Source organism: Euprymna scolopes, chromosome 28, assembly GCF_053919585.1.
Source record: "Euprymna scolopes isolate OS-2025 chromosome 28, ASM5391958v1, whole genome shotgun sequence".
Taxonomy (NCBI): Eukaryota; Metazoa; Mollusca; class Cephalopoda; order Sepiida; family Sepiolidae; genus Euprymna; species Euprymna scolopes.
Window position 1 is genome coordinate 64209522 of NC_136509.1, and position 17287 is coordinate 64226808.

At 30.9% G+C, this 17287-nt stretch overlaps 1 protein-coding gene across 4 annotated transcripts in view; it reads left to right on the forward strand.

Moving 5' to 3' along the window:
* LOC145249678 (dexamethasone-induced Ras-related protein 1-like) overlaps positions 1 to 15660 on the forward strand; it is a 1077461-nt gene extending 1061801 nt beyond the window's left edge. For all 4 annotated transcript variants that reach the window (XM_080111468.1, XM_080111465.1, XM_080111466.1 and 1 more), the window contains one exon: positions 11118 to 15660. In XM_080111468.1, coding sequence (XP_079967594.1) covers positions 11118 to 11665 — 548 coding nt within the window. In that variant the 3' untranslated portion in view covers positions 11666 to 15660. The remainder of the gene's footprint in view (positions 1 to 11117) is intronic.
* Positions 15661 to 17287: the final 1627 nt, after the last annotated feature.

Below are 17287 nucleotides of genomic sequence, written 5' to 3' on the forward strand. Positions count from 1 at the left end.
TATTCCCGTTCAAATTAAAAACAAATTGTATTTTTTCGTTTAAAAAAATAGGGTTTGTATTACTGTACACATAGATTCGAAAAAGTTGTCAAAAAACAAATATATAAAAAATAAATGTTATCAAAGGCAAGATAAGTTACTTTTCTACCTAACTGGATATTCTTTTAGTGTTTTTTATTTAATGTAACATGTTTATTCATCTCGAAAAACATACAGTGTTTGCCGATGTATTGGAAAATTAAAAATGGCACCCGATTCTCTCTTTGACACCGTGGGTTTTTAACAGTATTTTGTTTAATTTTTTATTTTTAATTCCTTTTCCCGAACTTACCGTGTCAAAGAGAGAGTCGGGCGCCATCTTTAATTATCCAATACATCGGTAAAATCTATGTTTTTCGAGCTGAATAAACGTGTTGCATTAAATAAAAACACTAAAAACATAAAGTTCGGTGGACAAGTAATTTACCTTGCCTTTGATAGCATTTATTTGTTATATATTTGTTTTTTTGACAACTTTTTCGAATCTATGTGTACAGTAATACAACCCCCAAAAATGTTCGTTTCCTATATATATAATTTGTTGTTTATAATTCTTGTTTCTGAAAATAAAATCACAATAATTGTTCCTATTAGCAATGCCCCCCCCCCCGGGACAGAGTTAGACACCAGGGTCGTTTTTTAACGTGGAGAAAAGGAACAAAAATAAAAATTGTCTCAGTCGTGAAGGATTTCTCCGCCACTGACAGAGAACAAGAAATTGAAGTGCAGCATATGAAGAGCAGACATTACACTTTGATCTTGTCGCGAAGGCCAAGTAAAAACATTGTTTTTTTAGTTATCTGTGAATAAATTCAAATATTGATTGATATTCATTTTCTTATTTTCCCACGATTCCTTGGTCACGTGTTCAATTAGAAAATTATTTTTAGCACTGGAACGAAATTAGAAGTTCTGTAGGCACCTCCAAAATTCACCACAGAATTACCCCCTATATGTAACACGATGTAACTTTATTATAAATTAATATTATCAATATAACTTCTGTATCATTTAAAAGAAGAAGGGCAGAATAAACTAGTAATAATTAAAAAAAAAAATTTTCATCGTACGAAAATAATGAAATCGTGAGACGAAAATCGTGTTTACATAATTGGCGCTTTAAAATAACGTTCCCCCGTAGTAAGCATTGACAACATATCCGTTTAACAAATCTAGCAAAAATCCGTTTAACAAATCTAGCAAAAATCAACTAATGGTCAGATTTTTGTGAAATTTTCGATGCTTATCCATTTTTGAATTGACAAAAACTTTGAAATTACAGAAGAATTACTATCCATGGAGTCTCTCAATGACACAGCCACTGGAAACGATTTATACAACAGTATCATTAGCAGTCTAATCAGGTCTAGGTATTACAACTGATGGCGCTCCTTCACTCAGAGGCAAACACTGTGGCCTTGTGACCTTGATGAATAAAAAATCAAAGAAGATTTTCCATCGCACAGTGTGTTGTCTTTTTACTGCATCATGCATCAAGAAAGCCTTTGTAAATCATCTTTGAAACTCAAACATGTTATGGATCCAGTAGTGCGTGCAGTGAACTTAAGAGCACAGGGATTGAAACACAGGCAGTTCCAATGTTTCTTGTAAGATATCGAGGCAGATTTTACTGATGTGCTGTATCACACAAATATCCGATGGTTAAGTGTGGGGGAAGTACTGAAGAGAATATGGGACGTTAAAGCAGAGGTTGTCATGTTTTTTAATATGAAAGAAATTCCTTGTGACTTTTTAAAAGAAATGGAGTGTGACGAATGGGTTTGTGGTTTTGCATTTGCTGTAGACATGTTGCAAAAGCCGAGTGAATTAAATACAAAACTACAACGCAAAAGTGTATTTGCTCATGAATTGTATGTTGAAGTGAAAGCGTTTCAATTGGAACTTAAACTTTTTGCCAAGCAGCTTAAAGAGCAAAACTTTGTTCATTTTTCGTTGTTGAAAACACGAGCTGTTACACAAGCATTATCAGACAAATACAGTTCCCACTTGATGGCTCTAAAAGAGGAATTTATCAGAAGATTTGTTGATTTCAAGGCAATTGAAGGACAGTTTGATTTGCTCAGCTCACCTTTTGCATGTGACGTTCAAACAGCTGCCGAAGAACTACAGGTAGATCTTATTGATTTGCAAGTCGACAACTCTTTAAAAAGGCTCTTTGAAAATAAACCACTAGTCGAATTTTATGCATCTCTGCACCCAGAAAAGTTTTAAAATATGGAAAATTTTGCAAGGAAGATGTTTGTGTTATTTGCTTCAACTTACATATGTGAGCAGACTTTTTCCATATTGAAAATTAACAAGTCAAAGAACAGATCATTTCTCACAGACTTAAATCTTCAGTCAGTGTTAAGAATCAGTACAAGCAACTTGACACCTAATTTCAACAAACTGGTAAATGATTGCAGTCAGTTGCATCATTCTCACTGAGTCATTTTGATCCTTCTGTTGCTCAGTTGCTGAGCTATTATGTTTTTCAAATAAATATATTTCATATGAAGTTACTGTTTTAAAATATCAATAGAAATATGTTTTCCTCTTAAAGTTGAGTTACTTTATTTTTAAATAAATGTGCTTCATGTGACGGTTCTTTTTTTAATATATAAATTCATTTTTGTTCTTCGAGTTACTTTATATGTGTATCTTTTAAAGATTTTATTCTAAAATATTAATTAATAAGATATTTTTAAATCTCTTTAAACAGAGTTACTTAAGAATTGCTTTTATTCTTCAAACTAGGTTATTTGTTTTTCAAACGTGTTTCATATTAAGTTCATACTTAAAAAATACATGTTAATAAAATTGTTTTCTTTTAAAGTTTAAAGTTACTGTATCTTTCAAATGTGTTTTATGGGAATCTTCTATAGTACTTTAAAATGCTAATAAATGAAAATTAATTATATTTTTCTCTGAAAGCCTTTTATTTTGTCTTTTTTAAATATCAATTATATTGGAAAATATACTATGCGGCCCAGTAAAATTTAGAAGTTTTTAATGCGGCCCTTGCACTGAAAAGTTTGCCCACCACCATTGGCTAAAGTTTCATTAGAATCTAAGATATGTATTTGAACTTTTCAGTCCACATGGAGGCATATAAATATTCGGCATATAAATATTCGGCATATAAATATTCGGCACATAAATATTCGGCATATAAATATTCGGCACATAAATATTCGGCACATAAATATTCGGCACATAAATATTCGGCACATAAATATTCGGCACATAAATATTCGGCACATAAATATTCGGAATATAAATATTCGGAATATAAATATTCGGCATATAAATATTCGGCACATAAATATTCGGCACATAAATATTCGGCACATAAATATTCGGCACATAAATATTCGGCACATAAATATTCGGCATATAAATATTCGGCACATAAATATTCGGAACATAAATATTCGGCACATAAATATTCGGCACATAAATATTCGGCACATAAATATTCGGCACATAAATATTCGGCACATAAATATTCGGCACATAAATATTCGGCACATAAATATTCGGCACATAAATATTCGGCACATAAATATTCGGCATATAAATATTCGGCACATAAATATTCGGCACATAAATATTCGGCACATAAATATTCGGCATATAAATATTCGGCACATAAATATTCGGCACATAAATATTCGGCACATAAATATTCGGCATATAAATATTCGGCACATAAATATTCGGCACATAAATATTCGGCACATAAATATTCGGCACATAAATATTCGGCACATAAATATTCGGCACATAAATATTCGGCATATAAATATTCGGCACATAAATATTCGGCACATAAATATTCGGCATATAAATATTCGGCACATAAATATTCGGCACATAAATATTCGGCACATAAATATTCGGCACATAAATATTCGGCATATAAATATTCGGCACATAAATATTCGGCATATAAATATTCGGCACATAAATATTCGGCACATAAATATTCGGCACATAAATATTCGGAACATAAATATTCGGCACATAAATATTCGGCACATAAATATTCGGCACATAAATATTCGGCACATAAATATTCGGCACATAAATATTCGGCACATAAATATTCGGCACATAAATATTCGGAACATAAATATTCGGCACATAAATATTCGGCACATAAATATTCGGCACATAAATATTCGGCATATAAATATTCGGCACATAAATATTCGGCATATAAATATTCGGCACATAAATATTCGGCACATAAATATTCGGCACATAAATATTCGGAACATAAATATTCGGCACATAAATATTCGGCACATAAATATTCGGCACATAAATATTCGGCACATAAATATTCGGCACATAAATATTCGGCATATAAATATTCGGCACATAAATATTCGGCACATAAATATTCGGCACATAAATATTCGGCACATAAATATTCGGCACATAAATATTCGGCACATAAATATTCGGCATATAAATATTCGGCACATAAATATTCGGCACATAAATATTCGGCACATAAATATTCGGCATATAAATATTCGGCACATAAATATTCGGCACATAAATATTCGGCACATAAATATTCGGCATATAAATATTCGGCACATAAATATTCGGCACATAAATATTCGGCACATAAATATTCGGCACATAAATATTCGGCACATAAATATTCGGCACATAAATATTCGGCACATAAATATTCGGAATATAAATATTCGGCACATAAATATTCGGAATATAAATATTCGGAATATAAATATTCGGCATATAAATATTCGGCACATAAATATTCGGCACATAAATATTCGGCACATAAATATTCGGCACATAAATATTCGGCACATAAATATTCGGCACATAAATATTCGGCACATAAATATTCGGCACATAAATATTCGGCACATAAATATTCGGCACATAAATATTCGGCACATAAATATTCGGCATATAAATATTCGGCACATAAATATTCGGAATATAAATATTCGGCATATAAATATTCGGCATATAAATATTCGGCACATAAATATTCGGCATATAAATATTCGGCACATAAATATTCGGCACATAAATATTCGGCACATAAATATTCGGCACATAAATATTCGGCACATAAATATTCGGCACATAAATATTCGGCACATAAATATTCGGAATATAAATATTCGGAATATAAATATTCGGCATATAAATATTCGGCACATAAATATTCGGCACATAAATATTCGGCACATAAATATTCGGCACATAAATATTCGGCACATAAATATTCGGCATATAAATATTCGGCACATAAATATTCGGAACATAAATATTCGGCACATAAATATTCGGCACATAAATATTCGGCACATAAATATTCGGCACATAAATATTCGGCACATAAATATTCGGCACATAAATATTCGGCACATAAATATTCGGCACATAAATATTCGGCACATAAATATTCGGCACATAAATATTCGGCATATAAATATTCGGCACATAAATATTCGGCACATAAATATTCGGCACATAAATATTCGGCATATAAATATTCGGCACATAAATATTCGGCACATAAATATTCGGCACATAAATATTCGGCACATAAATATTCGGCACATAAATATTCGGAATATAAATATTCGGCACATAAATATTCGGAATATAAATATTCGGAATATAAATATTCGGCATATAAATATTCGGCACATAAATATTCGGCACATAAATATTCGGCACATAAATATTCGGCACATAAATATTCGGCACATAAATATTCGGCACATAAATATTCGGCACATAAATATTCGGAATATAAATATTCGGCACATAAATATTCGGCACATAAATATTCGGCACATAAATATTCGGCACATAAATATTCGGAATATAAATATTCGGCACATAAATATTCGGCACATAAATATTCGGCACATAAATATTCGGCACATAAATATTCGGCACATAAATATTCGGCATATAAATATTCGGCACATAAATATTCGGCACATAAATATTCGGCACATAAATATTCGGCACATAAATATTCGGAATATAAATATTCGGCACATAAATATTCGGAATATAAATATTCGGAATATAAATATTCGGCATATAAATATTCGGCACATAAATATTCGGCACATAAATATTCGGCACATAAATATTCGGCATATAAATATTCGGCACATAAATATTCGGCACATAAATATTCGGCACATAAATATTCGGCACATAAATATTCGGAATATAAATATTCGGCATATAAATATTCGGCACATAAATATTCGGCACATAAATATTCGGCACATAAATATTCGGCACATAAATATTCGGCATATAAATATTCGGCACATAAATATTCGGCACATAAATATTCGGAATATAAATATTCGGCACATAAATATTCGGCACATAAATATTCGGCATATAAATATTCGGCACATAAATATTCGGCATATAAATATTCGGCACATAAATATTCGGCACATAAATATTCGGCATATAAATATTCGGCACATAAATATTCGGCACATAAATATTCGGCATATAAATATTCGGCACATAAATATTCGGAATATAAATATTCGGCATATAAATATTCGGCACATAAATATTCGGAATATAAATATTCGGCACATAAATATTCGGCACATAAATATTCGGCATATAAATATTCGGCACATAAATATTCGGCACATAAATATTCGGCATATAAATATTCGGCATATAAATATTCGGCATATAAATATTCGGCATATAAATATTCGGCACATAAATATTCGGCATATAAATATTCGGCACATAAATATTCGGCATATAAATATTCGGCACATAAATATTCGGAATATAAATATTCGGCATATAAATATTCGGCACATAAATATTCGGCATATAAATATTCGGCACATAAATATTCGGCATATAAATATTCGGCACATAAATATTCGGAATATAAATATTCGGCATATAAATATTCGGCACATAAATATTCGGCACATAAATATTCGGCACATAAATATTCGGCACATAAATATTCGGCATATAAATATTCGGCACATAAATATTCGGCACATAAATATTCGGAATATAAATATTCGGCACATAAATATTCGGCACATAAATATTCGGCATATAAATATTCGGCACATAAATATTCGGCATATAAATATTCGGCACATAAATATTCGGCACATAAATATTCGGCATATAAATATTCGGCACATAAATATTCGGCACATAAATATTCGGCATATAAATATTCGGCACATAAATATTCGGAATATAAATATTCGGCATATAAATATTCGGCACATAAATATTCGGAATATAAATATTCGGCACATAAATATTCGGCACATAAATATTCGGCATATAAATATTCGGCACATAAATATTCGGCACATAAATATTCGGCATATAAATATTCGGCATATAAATATTCGGCATATAAATATTCGGCATATAAATATTCGGCACATAAATATTCGGCACATAAATATTCGGCATATAAATATTCGGCATATAAATATTCGGAATATAAATATTCGGCATATAAATATTCGGCACATAAATATTCGGCATATAAATATTCGGCACATAAATATTCGGAATATAAATATTCGGCATATAAATATTCGGCACATAAATATTCGGCACATAAATATTCGGCACATAAATATTCGGCACATAAATATTCGGCATATAAATATTCGGCACATAAATATTCGGCACATAAATATTCGGAATATAAATATTCGGCACATAAATATTCGGCACATAAATATTCGGCATATAAATATTCGGCACATAAATATTCGGCATATAAATATTCGGCACATAAATATTCGGCACATAAATATTCGGCATATAAATATTCGGCACATAAATATTCGGCACATAAATATTCGGCATATAAATATTCGGCACATAAATATTCGGAATATAAATATTCGGCATATAAATATTCGGCACATAAATATTCGGAATATAAATATTCGGCACATAAATATTCGGCACATAAATATTCGGCATATAAATATTCGGCACATAAATATTCGGCACATAAATATTCGGCATATAAATATTCGGCATATAAATATTCGGCATATAAATATTCGGCATATAAATATTCGGCACATAAATATTCGGCACATAAATATTCGGCATATAAATATTCGGCATATAAATATTCGGAATATAAATATTCGGCATATAAATATTCGGCACATAAATATTCGGCACATAAATATTCGGCACATAAATATTCGGCACATAAATATTCGGCACATAAATATTCGGCATATAAATATTCGGCATATAAATATTCGGAATATAAATATTCGGCACATAAATATTCGGCACATAAATATTCGGCACATAAATATTCGGCATATAAATATTCGGCACATAAATATTCGGAATATAAATATTCGGAATATAAATATTCGGCACATAAATATTCGGCACATAAATATTCGGCACATAAATATTCGGCATATAAATATTCGGAATATAAATATTCGGCATATAAATATTCGGCACATAAATATTCGGCACATAAATATTCGGCACATAAATATTCGGCACATAAATATTCGGAATATAAATATTCGGCACATAAATATTCGGCACATAAATATTCGGCACATAAATATTCGGCACATAAATATTCGGCATAAAAATATTCGGCATATAAATATTCGGCACATAAATATTCGGCACATAAATATTCGGCATATAAATATTCGGCATATAAATATTCGGCATATAAATATTCGGCACATAAATATTCGGCATATAAATATTCGGCACATAAATATTCGGCACATAAATATTCGGCACATAAATATTCGGCACATAAATATTCGGCACATAAATATTCGGCACATAAATATTCGGCATATAAATATTCGGCACATAAATATTCGGCACATAAATATTCGGCACATAAATATTCGGCACATAAATATTCGGCACATAAATATTCGGCATATAAATATTCGGCACATAAATATTCGGCACATAAATATTCGGCACATAAATATTCGGCACATAAATATTCGGAATATAAATATTCGGCACATAAATATTCGGAATATAAATATTCGGAATATAAATATTCGGCATATAAATATTCGGCATATAAATATTCGGCACATAAATATTCGGAATATAAATATTCGGAATATAAATATTCGGCATATAAATATTCGGCACATAAATATTCGACCTATAAAAGCTACTGTAGAGATACGGGACGACCTCCGTTGCGTTCCCCGGAGAATTTTTTGCATAGTGCCATCCCAATAAAATTCAAGAAAGAGGATTTCAATTCATAAGAATATGATTTATTTGGTGTTTGGGGAAGTGAGAGATTAGGAGAGACTTCGATTGTTTTCGCTAATAAATTGTACTTAAGATAACATTTTTAGATTTTATGTAGATCCTCTAACATTTCCTTTTATTGGAGGCACACACACATTTCTCACATACACGCATCTCACACACACACATCACACACACACACACAGATGTTGACGAGATTATAAAGGATTCGAATTATGTGGCATCCATATCATGAACCATCCATGCATAAAAAGAAAACTTTATTCTCTTTCTAGCACCCTTGACCAGACTGATCGGTTATAAAATAAAGAGGAAGCCGATAGCATCGAAGTTCGATAAATAATTTCATTAATCTTCGATTGGCGTGATATCCTGCATTCAAGCGATACGGCAAAGGGTAAAGGCCGAGTTGCGCAACAATGACATTTATGTCGTTGTTGCGCAACTCGAATCGAATATAAAGGATGATATCAGTTCCCACTGAGCCGTTCTCTAACAAGGTTCTTGTTGCTAGAGGAAGGAACGCGTGAACCTAAGCACTACAATGTGGCTTGACATTATCAAAGGAAATGATATTAATTTAGCGCAGTCAGAATTGTCACACGATTCATACTGCATTCCGCGGATCAACAACTCTGAATGTGTATCTTAAGAAATTTACTGAGAAATTGACAAACTTTGATTCTGATTTGAATTCATTGGCGTTTTTTGCTAGAATTTGCCTCAAATATGGATTTATCAATTGCGATGAAAGATAGGAAACAAATTCTACAGTTCAAGTTTATACAAGCAGTTTAGCTGCTTTCGGATTCTGTCTCTTAAAAAGATAAATATATATGATTAGTACAAACCCAAATAGTTCTATCCACTTATTCTCATTGTTTATTAATAAAAGTGAAATTCAAAGAATTTAGAGTAGTTAGGAAAGAACAAAATAGTAATTTGAGAAAGTGTTGGTTTAGCATCACTAGCCACACTCATCGGTGTAGGAACTTCCAGTTGTTCCTATAAACTTCATTGGTCAACACGGCCACGATATGTAATTACTCTCTATCTGTCACGCGGGCGTGATTGGGGAACTTTCTGAATAATATTTATTACATCCCTTAATACTTCCTGCACTACATTTAAATTCCCATATTTATCTCTATTTCGAAACGAATCGAAGTTAATGCTGAAATAACGAAAACTAAATGTATTTTTGATGTCTGTTTTGTTAGTTGCTTACAGAGTATTGACCCATTTGGCCCATTATGTTACAAATTGATTTATACTAGCTTGAAATATCATTTTGTCGTTCTATCACACTTACGTTCGACATAGTCTTACTTTTCTGTTTTTTAATGTAATCAGACTCTGAAGGTTGAAATCTGAATTGCTTTCATGAATCTCTAGAAAATTATCTGTCCGTTTGTCGCCCTGTCGCAGCTGATTGCTTTCATCGCTAAATGCTTATTGTGAAGAAACGCATTCCTAAACATAGTTCTTGTTTATTTTATAGCATGATGTTGGTGTATGTTGCTAAGCGGGGACATTCTCTTAGAATAAAAATGAGTGGCTAGTGCAGGTGGGTATTTTGTATCGTAACATCAAAGGGTTCGAAAAGCTCATTAAATTATTGATAATCTGATTATTTTTTTATGAACTTTTAAAAGTATACAATTTCATAATATGTCAATAACATTTACTTTTAATTGACAATGTATTTATCCATACTTTTTTATCTATTTCAGGTGACCTTTTTATCCTGGTCTACTCCATCGACAGCCGTGAGTCGTTCGAGGAGGCTATACGCCTTAGGGAGCAAATACTTGAGTGTAAAGGCCACTGTGCGGGCCTGAAAAACCAGAAGGCTCTGGACATTCCTATGGTCATAGTTGGTAACAAGGCCGATAAGGAAAATGAACGAGTGGTCGAAGCAAACGAAGTAATTAAACAAATCGAGGGTCAGAATGGATGCGCCTTTGTCGAGTCATCTGCTAAGAAGAGTGTCAATGTCGACGAAGTCTTCCTGCGTCTTTTCGAAATCGCTAAATTACCTTCCGAGATGAGCCCCTCCATGCATCGACGCGTGCAGCCCACGTACATCGGCTCGACCAGTGGAAATAATACCCGCAAGGGTATGTCCATCCGTCGGAAGATGAGTGACGCGTGCGGTACTGTGGCGCCGAATGTTCGCCGGCCAAGTATCCGGACCGACTTGCTGGTGGCTCAGACGAGGACCGGGCGCACAAAGACGTCGCCGGACGGATCACGTGATTCAAAGTGCGTTATTCAATGAAGGATTTTCAAAGTGATAAGAATTGGACTGCTTTTGTATCGACCAAAAGGGAACGTCTGAAGAAAATTACGGGATGAGGGTTTGAAAAAAATGGATCTCATTTATTAAAAAAAAAAGGATACGGTTTGTCGTTTAATTCCCTTAATCTGAACGATGAAAAGAAATGAGAATACTAATATGCTGTGAAGTTTGGCTGTTCTTTTTCAATGTTATTTTCAAAAAATCGATCATTTATTATAAGCAGTGAATTGATGATATAAAGAAATGAAAGGCAGCAATCGGAAGATAACATAACAAACAAAGAGTGGAGTAAATAGTTCCAATGATTTATATATATATATATATATATATATATATATATATATATATATATATATATATATATATATACTCATTCTTTTCCGAGGTCTAAGTGAGAGAGAAATATTTTACATTGGTCGTTGATTTCAAAGACTATTTGTAAAAACAACGTATTTAATAAATAGTTTAGATGGGTATGTGACTGTTATGGAAAGCGAATTGTCAACCTCAACAAATGACCGAACAATATAACGCTGGTTATTTGAACGTTGTGTGTTTACATGCATGATTTAATGCATTTAAACATACATCCTATCTTTTTTGATTGGCCAAAATGTTCAAAAGAGATTCGATAATAAGCACTTCTATAAAAGCAGTTAAAGATTAATTTTATTTTTTAAATATCGATTGCTTTGATAGATTGGAAGCCTTAATTGGACGCTAGTTGAAATACTAAAGATATTTGAATACCAACCAAAAACAATGCAACAACCATGAAACAAAACAGAAACAAATATAGCATGCATTTAAATCATTTATTTTTGACAAAATATTACCTCTGCATTTTCTGGATATTATTCTGTGGGTTTATCGTTAAAACAAAGCTTTAATAATTTATCGCTGGATTACTTGGTTGCCTTTGGATATCGGAATTGATAGCAAAAATTATTTTTAAATTAGCTATTATTTTTAAATTAGCTATTATTTTTTATTAATATTAAGTTGTGGTCCATAAGTTACAAACATCACTTCAAATACAGCAGACATTGGTGACTAGATTCTTCCTATAAATGAGACAACATGATTTAAAAGATATTTCTCTCCAAATAGCTTTAAAACCATTATACATGTACACAAACGACGGATTCGCACATTTGATATATGGAAATGCGTCAGAATGAGACTTGGTGTCACTGTGGGCACTAAGTATTTTATATTTTACTTTTTTATTAACAGTTTTGTTTCCTTCCACTGAACAGATCTTTCGTCTTCTGACTTATCTGTGTAAAATAGTCACTAATGCCGAATTGACTCTGCAGATTAGTCTAAAATTCCGTCTTTATTCTCATATATAACAAAATCAAATGAAATTCAAATTTAAAGAGAATTATTTTGATCCGTCGTGAATATTTGAATGATATTTTTGTGTGATTGTCACTAGTATTGAGCGCCTTATAATTGTTGATAAATGGAAAATAAATTACCTGAAAATGTTTTGCATAAAATACCATTTGAAGAAAGTAAGGTTCTGAGACAGAATCTTTAATTGACGGTTACTATTTTACTCTGCAGCTTTATATTGCATCATGCCGAGGTGGAGATGTAACTAATCTCAGCCCTGGATTTCTATGACCACAATTTCAGTTGTTTAGAAGTTTATTAAATTTCGCATTATATTTTGAGTGTCTCAAAAAAGAATAGTTGTGGCGGGATCTAACATTGTGCAGGGAGTATTCTCCTGAAGGTATTCGTAATTTGCCAAAATTTTTACTTTGATTCTCAAGTAATTATTATAAGTCACAAATCAAAAACAAAAGAAATATGCATGAAAAGTATTTTTTCAGACTTCAAAAGAATTTATAAAAAAATCATACGTTAGCATTGGTAAAAAGTTGATTAAAATACATATATATATATATATATATTAAATATTGCAAAGATAATATTTATAAATGAAGATGCAGATACGAAAAACAGTGTGAGAGAAATATTCCCGTATGCACGGATATGGATTGAACTTTTCTAACTTAAAAAGAAATTATTATAATTTCATCGTGGAGATGAGTATATATTGTCAACATTAAGAATTGTCATTGAAACTAAAACACTTACGTACAGTCAAGTGAAAAGGCAGTTTTTTTTTAATCTGATTCTGAATATATTTTTATCGGTGCACGGAGTTTATATAAGATAATCTATTTTGCGTTTCTGCTTTTATTTTTTCATCGAAAAATGCTTAATGAAATAAGTAATTTATGGGATCACACCGAGTGGAATTAAATCAACATTGTCCAATTGAAAGCCAATATATTAAACAAGGCAATATAAATGATGGGATGTGTACCTTCAATGAACATAGATGAAATCCTACTTTTAAAAAGTTTTATTGAATGCAAGTGGTGTATAACATTCTAATGGCGTTACAGTTTCGTTTTACGTATTGCCGAATCCAAGGTAGATAACTGCCTTCTTATCTGTTGATTGTCTTCACCTGATAAATTTATGAGGAGAAATGGTTTTAAGTGAGTAAAGCGAAATGAATCATTTACTGAAAACATGAAGACACATTTTAAACTTTGATTTTACAGCTTTGTAGTTGGAAAGTGTTTTAAATTCCCACTGAAAAGAACGAAATAAGGTGTAAAAATCAAGCATTTGGATGGGTTTGTTGTAGAAAGGTAACATGAGAAAACATTTGCTTGTATAATATTGATGAATTTGAATTAATCGTGTGACAACAACAACAACAACAACAACAATAATAATTATTATTTTTATTTTTTTCTAAAGTCTATATTTGTTTATTCAAAGAAAGGGTGATGAATACATGTAACAATAACTACGCCCCAATTAAGAATGTATTCTCGAATTTTATAAGCTAAATATTTTTTTCATCTCGAACACTATTTTTTTTTAACTGTTAATGGGATTTTTGCTTCGTCCTTTACAAATCGATTAAATGTACAGTTTTATGAATGTAGAAAAACTAAAGGAACAGTAAAAGTAAAACGTTGATTTTGTACAAATAATTTTACAAATAATTTTGTATGGAAATACATTTCACAGAATTCTATGATTTCCCCATGATATTTTAATGGCGAAAATTTACATTTAAAAACATGATTTATTTTATGACATTAAGGAAAATATAAATATATATTTTGAAAACTCTCATTGATTGAACTGTTCGTAATAATTCTCTTGTAGCCTCAATTTTAAAAGAAAATCTTATCACATCCAGCATTTAATATTGATGTAAGCATTCATATATAAGATTATGTAATAATTCAAAAATATTGCATTTCATGTGTTCATATCAATAATATTACTGCTACTTTAAACAATAATAACAATAATGATAACAATAATAATACAGGAAAAAGCTTATTTGTACCTAAAATATGGGTTTCTCATCTAAGAAACTGAATTCTTTAAGCAATCAACCTTGTTGCATTGTCATACTTAATTATTAAGTTTTATTTTCAACATTTGAAATTTGCATTCCTCTATGTAATTTCTAAATGTATTTATTGCTTCCAATCAAATACCTTATAAAACGATACTGATATGTGCATAGAGTGTATTTCAGCTGCAGTCAAATAACCTAGCTTTAATATCGTACTGTTATAACAGTCAAATATCACCAGCATCAGCATCATGATCATCATCATCATCATTATTGTAGCAGTGGTAGCATTAGTAGTAATAGTTTATTAGTTTAATTATTGCAGTTTAATGCTATGTTCATATCTAGTTATCGGAAACAGGCCATGTTAACTTGCATGTAACTTATTTTCCGTTCGATTTTGTATTTATTATTATAATTATCATTATTATTGTCATTATTATAAGTAGCACTGTCAACCTCTGTTATGCTTATCATTATCAGAATTGTATTTTTGTTAATTGATTATTCTTTCCCACTGATTTTAAGGTTGTTTTAATCTGTTTATTTCCAAATAAATGTTTAAATGCATTTTTTGTATTTTCTGGAGAGCAATTTTTAATTCTTTTTTCTGTGTCCATATTATCACAGCGTTTACCGTGTAGTTTTCAATGTTCGCATTTGAATTAACTTGCAACTTGTTACCTATGTTGTCGTACATTCACTATTAGAAATTATATCATCTTGAAAATCATGTTACTTGTAAACGTATATGATCAAACACTAATTTACTGTATTTAAAAGAAATATGCTTCTTTTACGGATAATTTTTGAATAGTATGAGCATAATTGTATTAGAATAGTTAAATGCAGTTGTAAACATATTAAACAAAATATCGATCATTTGATACAAGAAATAATAAAAGCGTGAACAAAAGTATCAATCCGTACTATTTTCTCTATTATAACACAAATCAATTTCACGGATCGTGTAATTACCTTCCTCACAAAGATGATCTCAAATCGTACTTAGTTTAATAATATAGAAAGCAATAACTAAAAGACTCATCTGACTTTTTAATTGGAGAAAGTATATATTAGTTTAAATATGTAGTTATTTAAAAACATGTTTAAAGCGTAGTAGAATAAAGCTTTACTCGTCGTAATAAATGCTATCAATAATTGAAGTTGTCCAAGTAAAAAAATATCCGAAACCAAACGAATTCATTTTACTTACACAATAGATAAACAACACAATAGATAAACAACACAATAGATAAACAACACAATAGATAAACAACACCATAGATAAACAACACAATAGATAAACAACACCATAGATAAACAACACCATAGATAAACAACACCATAGATAAACAACACAATAGATAAACAACACCATAGATAAACAACACAATAGATAAACAACACAATAGATAAACAACACAATAGATAAACAACACAATAGATAAACAACACCATAGATAAACAACACCATAGATAAACAACACAATAGATAAACAACACAATAGATAAACAACACAATAGATAAACAACACAATAGATAAACAACACCATAGATAAACAACACCATAGATAAACAACACCATAGATAAACAACACCATAGATAAACAACACCATATATAAACAACACAATAGATAAACAACACCATAGATAAACAACACAATAGATAAACAACACAATAGATAAACAACACCATAGATAAACAACACAATAGATAAACAACACCATAGATAAACAACACAATAGATAAACAACACCATAGATAAACAACACCATAGATAAACAACACAATAGATAAACAACACCATAGATAAACAACACGATAAACAACACAATAGATAAACAACACCATATATAAACAACACCATAGATAAACAACACCATAGATAAACAACACCATAGATAAACAACACCATAGATAAACAACACCATAGATAAACAACACCATAGATAAACAACACAATAGATAAACAACACCATAGATAAACAACATAATAGATAAACAACACCATAGATAAACAACACAATAGATAAACAACACCATAGATAAACAACACAATAGATAAACAACACCATAGGTAAACAACACAATAGGTTAACAACACAAGTGTGCAATAAAATTTGCATTCATTTATTATGTTTTATGCTATTTTACTGAGTAACTGGTGTTTAATATTACATTGAATGTGA